We start from the raw sequence: 10,183 nt of genomic DNA, 5'->3' as shown, positions 1-10,183 counted from the left end.
TATCATATAATCATTCAGTTCCAAAAGCTTTTCAGTTATCTACTTAATTTTACACCACTGTTCTACTACAGCAAGCATTATGGTATTGCTTCCCAAACGTTTTAGCCCGTGAACCAAGAGAAACTAAACCCAAACAAGTAGAAGTGAAAATAGCCGATCTACAAGCTCACAAGGAGTCGCTTCGCGCTGCGTTGTGAACTTCTAGATCTGCTATTTTCAGGACCCATACAATGTGTCCACAACGCTAGCCAAAACAGTGTTAGCTGTTAGCATCCATCATTACTCCATATAGCCACGACTCACTCACCAATTGTTGACTGAGTGACGATGAGACGAGCAGGACGATGTTTAATGCCTTTATAGCCTACATGGTCTTGTCTTGGTGTTCTGTTATATTCCTTTATGCCTGTGTTGTTAATTTCACCACGAGTCCATCAGGGCGCAAGATACGCACTGACGACAGAGTGGACGACCGTTAAAGGCTCGTCCTATGAAAGCCATTTCCTCTCTGCACAGAAGCGCATTTCAAAACAAGAGTCTTTATTTTATTTTTTTCATCTATACAATCGATCATTCAACATGTTTATTTTGAAATTGTCCTGGAAAATAGTAGCCAAATAGCACCTACATGCCACTGAGAGGTTACGTTTGTGTTGATGAGAGCCAGAGAGCGCAGGGGAGAAAAAAAAAAAAAAAACACTTGGGAAAAAAAAAGAGACCCCATAGGGGTTTTTGACTATGGGGTCCCAGACTTTATCTATGGGGGCTAAGCCCCCATTGGCCCCCACATAACTCGAACCCTGGATTTGAACCCACAACCTCTTGCTCACATACACAGTGTCTTATCGAGAATTTATCCCGGGTTTTCCATCTCTTCCAAGTGTTCTTCTGTTATTCTCCAAAATATGCTGCAGAGGGAAGGCTGGCTGGATTTGAACCCAGGAACTCTGGCTCACATTTGGCATTTCAACTCAGGGACAGGGAACCACCATGAAGCTCTCTGAAGTTTATCTTCTGTTGTAATTTGTTCTTCCGGTTGTCACTCTTCAAAAGGGGCCTTGGGATCATGTACAGATCAGCGTCAACTGTGTTTTCTGTTCCATCAGAGCAGAGGTGTCTTTACGGTGAGACAAACAGCAGGGAAACCATTAAACACAGAGGGTGGTAGCTGGCTGTGTGCGGGCCGCAGGTTCAAGCCACATACCGTACTTCCTGGGAGAGGAGAGCTTGTGTTGTTTCTGGACAATAAAGCTAAGTGTTTATGAAAAAGAAATCCATGGCCAGCTGAATTCTTGAGAGACTATATTTCCTGACTATATCTACTGCATTCTATCCTAGTCCTGTGTTCTATCCGTCTGTCATTCAATGTTATATGAGATACTTCAAAGATTTCCTATGGAAATAAGCTTAGTCTTTTCTAGGATCTCCTTTTGAACTGTACCGTCATGAAACTGTACCTTTTCCTATGCAAACTTCTAATATAGTCTTCAATCAATCAATCAATCAATCCATCCATACATCCATACATCCATCCATGATCCATCCATCCATCCATCCATCCATACATACATACATACATACATACATACATACATACATACATACATACATACTTACATACTTACATACATACTTACATACATACTTACATACATACCGGTACATACATACATACATACATAAATACATACATACATACATACATACATACATACATACCGGTACATACATACATACATACATAAATACATACATACATACATACATACATACATACATACCGGTACATACATACATACATACATACCGGTACATACATACATACATACATACATACATACATACATACATACATACATACATACATACATACATACATACATACTTACATACATACATACATACATACATACTTACATACATACCGGTACATACATACATACATACATAAATACATACATACATACATACATACATACATACATACCGGTACATACATACATACATACATACCGGTACATACATACATACATACATACATACATACATACATACATACATACATACATACATACTTACATACATACTTACATACATACTTACATACATACCGGTACATACATACATACATACATAAATACATACATACATACATACATACATACATACATACATACATACATACATACCGGTACATACATACATACATACATACATACATACATACATACATACCGGTACATACATACATACATACATACCGGTACATACATACATACATACATACATACATACATACATACATACATACATACATACATACATACATACATACATACATACCGGTACATACATACATACATACATAAATACATACATACATACATACATACATACATACATACCGGTACATACATACATACATACATACCGGTACATACATACATACATACATACATACATACATACATACATACATACATACATACATACTTACATACATACTTACATACATACTTACATACATACATACATACATACATACATACATACATACATACATACATACATACCGGTACATACATACATACATACATACATACATACATACATACATACATACATACTTACATACATACTTACATACATACTTACATACATACATACATACATACATACATACATACATACTTACATACATACCGGTACATACATACATACATACATAAATACATACATACATACATACATACATACATACATACCGGTACATACATACATACATACATACATACATACCGGTACATACATACATACATACATACATACATACATACATACAACATACCGGTACATACATACATACATACATACATACATACTTACATACATACATACATACATACATACATACATACATACATACATACATACATACATACATACATACATACATACATACATACATACATACTTACATACATACATACATACATACATACATACATACATACAGTACATGCAAACTCCACACAGAAAGGCCCTTTAGGGTATGGGCACTGACTTAAGTACAGTTCTTGCGTAAAAATACATAGTTCCACCTCTAAGAACAGAGATGCATCTTGAGGATATATCAAGTTGGTACCTGCCGTGAGTGCCGTCACACTGGCTCCATAAAAGCTCAGCATGTGTTCATTGTAGAATCAAGGCAAGCAGAGGGTGGGTGACGTGCGGTGGAATGGAATGTGATCATGATCCACATGTAAGGTTTTCAGCTGAGTCATTCCCCCTGGCCCTGCTGGCTGCTGCTGCACCCCACCATTATGTTCTGTACCCCTCAGAATGTCAGGTTTTCAGCTGAGTCATTCCCCCTGGCCCGCCTGCCTGCTGCTGCACCCCACCATTATGTTCTGTACCCTCAGAATGTCAGGTTTTCAGCTGAGTCATTCCCCCTGGCCCGCCTGCCTGCTGCTGCACCCCACCATTCTGTTCTGTAACCCTCAGAATGCTTACAGAACACAATGTAAAGTTCCACCAGCACATTCCTAAGTGGTGGAACACACGTTGTTTTACTTTTTTACTTTAGTACAGGGGTCTTCAACAGGGGGTCCGGGACCCCTAGGTGGTCCTCAGAGTTACTACAGGCCTACAGGGGGTCCTTCAATACAAACTTGTTTTTCCCCCTTTTTTATACAAACCACTTGAACCCTAACGCCCATATTCTGAGAACTTTAGCCAAAAATAGCAGATCTACAAGCTCACAACGCCTCGCAGGCGTTGTAGATCGGCTATTTTTGGCAAAGGTTTGGTGGAGAGGGGGGAAAGAGCTCACCAAGTACAGAGTGAAAGGTCAAGTTTATTAGGTATTGACGGTTCAAGTCGTTAAATATCTGAAAACACAAATTTACATGAATTCAAAATATACTGATGATTGTGCTGTCAAACGATTAAGGAATTCATGAACAGGTTGTGGGGGTCCCTGCTTCATCTCTCTCTCTCAACTAAGGGGTCCTTGGCCTGAAAACATTGAAGACTCCTGCTTTATTACAAGTATCAATACTGCAATGTAGAAATAGTCTACTCTGTTAGGGTACAGTCACATCAAAGTATGGTTGCCAGCTGATAAGTGGATTCTGACAATGTATATTTCAGTGGGAATGGAGGAATCCGCAAATGGCAGATTTCTCAAAAAAAAAAAAAATGATAATAATCTGCTTCATTCCCATTGAAATGCATTGGCAGAATCCGCTTATCAGCTGGAAACCATTTGTGTGTGACTGTTCCCTTTCAGGTAAAAGTCAGAAATTAAAAATGTACTTGAGTAAAGTATTGATATCAAAATGTACAAGTAGAAAGCATTCATTATGCAGAATATCCCATTTCCCATTTCACAAAACAGCCAAAATGTATAGCATATACCAGGACTGAAGTGGTTATGTATGTTTTGTAATAATAATCTAAATCTACAAAGTAACTAGTAACTAAAGTTGTCAAGTAATTCTAGCGAGTAAAAGTACAATATAAGTGAATGTACTTAGTTACTTTCCACCACTGGCCCTGCTACATCCCACCATTCTCTAACCCTCTGAATGGTGAACACAATGTAAAGTTCCACCAAATAATTCCTTCATTTTAGACCTCTGTGCTTCACGGTTTGTGAACGTAGTTATGCAATACAGTAAGCAGAGAACTGGGCAGTTGAGAGAATTTGGCAACGTTCAGGAGAAAGAACCGGCCCTGTTTTTTGGGGGGGGAGAACTGGGTACTACTTGGGGGGAAAACTTAAGTCAAAATGTTTTCTGTAGTCTCGCGTAGCCAGACTACAGAAAAAGATTCCACAATCTCTGAATGCTATATAGCAGGGGTCTTCAACAGGGGGTCCGCGACCCCTAGGGGGTCCGCGGAGGTACTGCAGGGGGTCCACGAAATTATTGCTTAAAAAAAAAAAAAAAAAAAAAGATTTCAAAAAATGTTTTTTTTTTTTTTTTTTTCATTTATGTTAAAAAATAAATCATAATTCTATCCATTTTGAATAGCTTGAATACATGATTACTATGCAATTGACAGATTGTTGATATTGACATCGGTTGTCAGTTAATAAGTAGTATGTTTAGAAATGGTAGTGGTACGGCCCACCCTGCTCGCTGTAACTTGTACATGTTTAAAATAAAAAATATGTCGTAGCCCCGACCCCCCCACCCTACGAGGTGGTAGGGGGTCCCTGCTCCATCTCCCCATCAGTTTGGGGGTCCCCGGCCTGAAAACGTTGAAGACCCCTGCTATATAGAGTCTGGAACTACACCTCCTGAAATCTGAGTATAAACAGAAACTGGCATTTCCGTTTACGAAAATATAGTTTAAAATATAATTTCTGCTAAGCAGCAAGCTAAACGTGCTTAGATGATTTGTATTTATATTAGGAGAAATGTGTTCGACTGTAAAAAACATCGAACACATTTCTTCACATCCGGTTTATCGCTTCTCACGGTGGATACTCACGATTAGAACTTCCGTCTCCCAGATTGTATGAAGGGAGCATTTGAAAACTGTGGAAGGAAACAGTCTGGCCACACGAGACTATGTTTTCTGTGAACATGCACTCAGCAGTCACTCACGAGAACGGTTGTCATACATGTATAGCTTTATTCGTTGTCCTTTGATAAAAAGTATTTGAAACGAACACGGTACAATACAATAGTGGTGTAGGGGGGCCAACAGCACTGACCACCCTTCTCAACAAGGCCACAGATAATAAGAGAAGACCGGTCTATTCTGCTATAACGCTCATCTTCTCCCCATCCGACACACGCACGCACACACACACACACACACACACACACACACACACACACACACACACACACACACACACACACACACAAATAACATACTGTACATACATAGACAGAACCCCCAGTGATAAATGAACTGTCCTCAGTGTTAATTTGTGTAAAAATGATAATAATTTCACCACCTTTACACATGTAAACCTTTGATGTGATGATTGTGATTCTGAAATGGAACCACATGGTCCCTAGAAAGGTCCATATATGGTTCCGTCTGTACCTTCTTTGACAAAGATATTACTGTGTATACAGAGGCTAAGACTTTCAGTCTGGGAGCACTATATTTAATTGAAATGTCAAAAAAAAGGTCAAATAATATGGATATAGCTACAAATCACCACACACACAAAACCTTTTCCACATTGACTACAGTACATGAATGGTATTCTTCCACTGACAACAGAAAGCAATGTGCACACAGTGGTTCTCAAACATATTTCATGTCAAGTATGTAAGTGGCCACGGACCCACATCTGAGAAGATTTTGTGCCAGGGACACATGAGTTGTGCTGTCACAATGTTTCAGAAATATTCCTCATTCCTCACATTTTCAAGAAGTTTTGAAAACAGCTGTTCTGCAAGCTCACAATGTGTCACCTTGCGGCGTGTAAATAGGCAAAGTATATATAGAGTTAATGTGGTTGAACTGATTTTGATGTCAAATAATTGTATTAGGGACCCCCTGGAACCCACTGAAGTCTGAGTCTGACTTTTCAAGAATATTGATTCATTTTCTAATTACTTAATTAGAGGAGCACAGTCCCCCACAGCCACAGGGCACATGAAATGGAATTAATTAACAGAATTAACATTCTGTTTTGGTCTATAACTTCGGACTTAAAGGGGAATACCACTCCCACTTGATTGTGGGGTTTGGGGGGGGGGGGGGCTTTTTTCTTATTTCCACACAACAACTCCAAAATGACATAGTTCAATGTTGAAAATGAGTGGTATTCCCCTTTAAGCACTTGAACCCCAGCATCCTTATTCGGAGGGGGGGGGGGGAATAAACAATCTACACTGACTGTGAGCTTATAGATCAGCTATTTTTGGCAAAGAGACTTGGTGGTGTAGACAGAACAAAGCGTTTTACCACGACTAGTGGGTTTAAGTGGTTAAGTGGAGAACAGAGCTTCAAGAGTTTTCCAGGACGCAAATGATATGTTGAGCTAGGAATGTAGGCCTACAGCAGAGCGGCCTTACAGTGGCATCAGTTCAGCAAAAGCTAAGCATTCAGCAAAGCTACCATTTCTCACACGCAGGTACAACACCGTAACGTAAAAAAACGTAAACATTATCACCATTATACCACCGGACATAACGCGTGTGCTTTATATATCTCTGCAGTGGTGGAAAAAGCACTCACATTTTTTTACTCAAGTAAAATTATCAATACTGCAGTACAGAAATAGCCTACTCTGTTAGGCTGCACCCACACCAAAGTACCTACCAGTAAGACTCCCTAATCGGGAGACCGTCAGGTCAGCAGTGTCCAATAACGTGTTTGAAAAAATCGTCCTGATGGTGGCGCTAAATGGGACAGATCCATGTTGATGACATGAGTCTACTCTAGACATACTGTGTACTGCTTTGCGTGATTTTAGGGCAAAATCTGTAGGAGCAGTGTCCAAAAAAATGTGTTTTGCAAAAATCGGTCTGATGGTGGTGCTAGAAGAGGGCCATGTGAGAAATGAGTGGTGTGTGCAAAGTTTGGCATGGATAGGGGCAACGGTGGCAGAGATGAGTAGGGGAATAGTGTAACGTGACATGACTGACTGACTGACTGACAGACTGACACACAGCCGGTGGAGGTTTTGATAGTAACTGCGAAAAAAAAGAAAAAAAAAACCTCTCCATTCTCATTGAAATGCATTGGCGGAATGGGGAATCCATTCTCATAGGTACTTTGGTGTGGGGTGCAGCCTTATAAGTAAAAGTCCCAGAATTCAAAATGTACTTAAATAAAAGTACAAAAGTATTGGCATGAAAATATACTTAAAGTACCAAAAGTAGTACAAAATGTTTGAAAATAGCAGATCTACAAGCTCACAACGCGTTGCCGCGATACGACGCGCTGTGAGCTTGTAGAATAGGGCTAAAGTGAATTAATGCATGTTTTATAATATAATAATTCATATCTGCAAAGTAACTAGTAACTAAAGTTTTCAAATAATTGTAGTGGAGTAAAATACAATATTTGGATTCGAGATGTAGTGGAGTAGAAGTAATTGGGAATACTCAAGTAAAGTACAAATACCTCAAAACTGTACTTTAAGTACAGTACAGTAAATTGTGGGAATAGCCGATCTACAAATGTGCCGCGTTGTGAGCTAAAAGCCAAACAGAAATGTAACTGTCAACTACAAAAACACAATTAAATCGTTAATCGCAATTATTTGAGTGATAATTAATTGTCATGTAAAATGTCATAATCGTGTAAACATGTGATTCCAAGTGTAAAAGACACACTTGCGTTTCAGAAGGGACAGGTAATTTCTCAGATACCACTTCTCATTTAATGTCATGGAACTTAATAGCTCTGCATGTTTTTGTGTGCGTATTTGATTTAAAATACACACACACACAAACACACACAGTCACACACAACAGCAGACATCACAGGTTCACTGGGACAAAGTCTGCACCGCGTCTGCTACAGCAAACAAAGCTGTGAATCAACACGGAACAGGACCGTCTCCAGCCTCCACCACGCTATCTGTGGAAAGTTCACATTCACCTTTTGAAGCAGACAATAATGGGCTCACAGTCAAGTCACACGACTGGATTATCCCAAAATGACTAGGCGATGATGACAAGTACAAAAACACACAGCTTTGCCATTGTGTGATAGCACAGAATATCGATATACGTATATAGAAAAAACAACATGTACACACAAGCATAATAGAGGGGAAAAAAAACATACGCACGCACATGCACGCACATACAAACACACGGGTTACATGGCAGCATAGATGAGGTAACCCCATACCGGTAGTCTCACGTAGCCAGACAACTATTCTACAATCTCCGAATGCTATATAGAGTATGGATGGAACTACACCTCCTGAAATCCGAGTAACAGAAGCTGCCATTTCCGTTCACAAAAATATATTTAAAAATATAATTTCTGATAAGCAGCAATATATCGTCACTGTCTGGCCAAAACCTCTTAACTCCATTTTTGAGGTTTTAGATTATTTGGCATAAATCAGGGCTATTGAACACCCTTTACAGCTGAGTGTTGGTTGAAATAACATTGAACCAATGGAAAGCTTGGGACAAAACCTCCTACCTCCACACTTTCTGCCAAACCAGCTAACTCCACCCGATTGGCCCTTTCTTTTTTTCATAAATATGTGCTATTGAACACCCTTTACGTCTGTGTGTTGGTTAAAATAATATTGAACCAATGAAAAGTAGTAAAAAGCCCTCCGGTCAAAACTTCCTAACTCCACTTGAGTTCATTTTCCCGAAAATGAACATTTTGGAGTTAAAAACTGTTAAAAACGAAACACAAGTGGGGAGGAGGCTTCACATCCGCTTTATCGCTTGTCATGCCGGATACTCGTGATTAGAACTTCTGTCTCCCAGACTGTATGACAGGAGCATAATTTGCAAATTGTGGGAGACAGCAGTCTGGCCACGTGAGACTACCTACAGGCAACCGGAGGAGAGAGAAAGACAGAGACAGAAGGATAGACAAGGTGACAAGAGTGTTAAGGAATGAATGTTTTTTTGTTGATATAGAGCAGGGGTCTTCAACATTTTCAGGCCAAGGACCCCTTAGTTGAGAGAGAGATGAAGCAGGGACGGCCACAACCTTTTCATAAATAGTTTCATTGTTTGACAGCACGATCATCAGTATATTTTGGATTCATGTTAATGTGGGTTTTCAGATATTTAACCACTCGAAATGTCAATACTTAATAAACTTGACTTTTCACTTTACTTAGTCTGCTATTTTCCCCCTCCAAAGCTCTTTGCCAAAAATAGCCAATCTACAAGCTCACAACGCCTCGCGCTGTGAGAGCTTGTAGATCTGCTATTTTTGGCTAACGTTCTCAGAATATGGACACTAGGGTTCAAGTGGTTAATATAAAAAATGGGGGGAAAAAACATCACACATTTCTATCACACATAGATTTGGAGGACCTCCTGTAGTAACTCTGAGAACCCCCTAGGGGTCCCGAACCCCCTGTTGAAGACCCCTGACATAGAACCCGCAGACCAGACCCCCCCTCAACTCCTGATGAGGGTGAGGAACTCGTCGCGTGTCTTGGGGTCCTCACGGAACACCCCCAGCATGGTGCTGGTCACCGTCTTGCTGTTCATCT

The 10,183-nt window shown here is 39.7% G+C and overlaps 1 protein-coding gene across 2 annotated transcripts in view; it reads right to left on the bottom strand.

Moving 5' to 3' along the window:
• Positions 1-9,185: 9,185 nt before the first annotated feature.
• gch1 (GTP cyclohydrolase 1) overlaps positions 9,186-10,183 on the bottom strand; it is a 26,123-nt gene continuing 25,125 nt past the window's right edge. Inside the window, exon 6 of one of the 2 annotated variants that reach the window (XM_080730797.1) lies at positions 9,186-10,183. This exon is cut by the window's right edge and continues 32 nt beyond it. In XM_080730797.1, the coding sequence (XP_080586923.1) occupies positions 10,089-10,183 (95 nt within the window). In that variant the 3' untranslated portion in view covers positions 9,186-10,088. The other variant, XR_013962225.1, reaches the window with a different exon arrangement.

Source organism: Nannobrachium achirus (assembly GCF_963921795.1).
Source record: "Nannobrachium achirus genome assembly, chromosome: 7".
NCBI classification, from domain to species: Eukaryota; Metazoa; Chordata; class Actinopteri; order Myctophiformes; family Myctophidae; genus Nannobrachium; species Nannobrachium achirus.
Note: the sequence above shows the minus strand (reverse complement) of the source record. Positions and strands in the feature narration are given on the sequence as shown.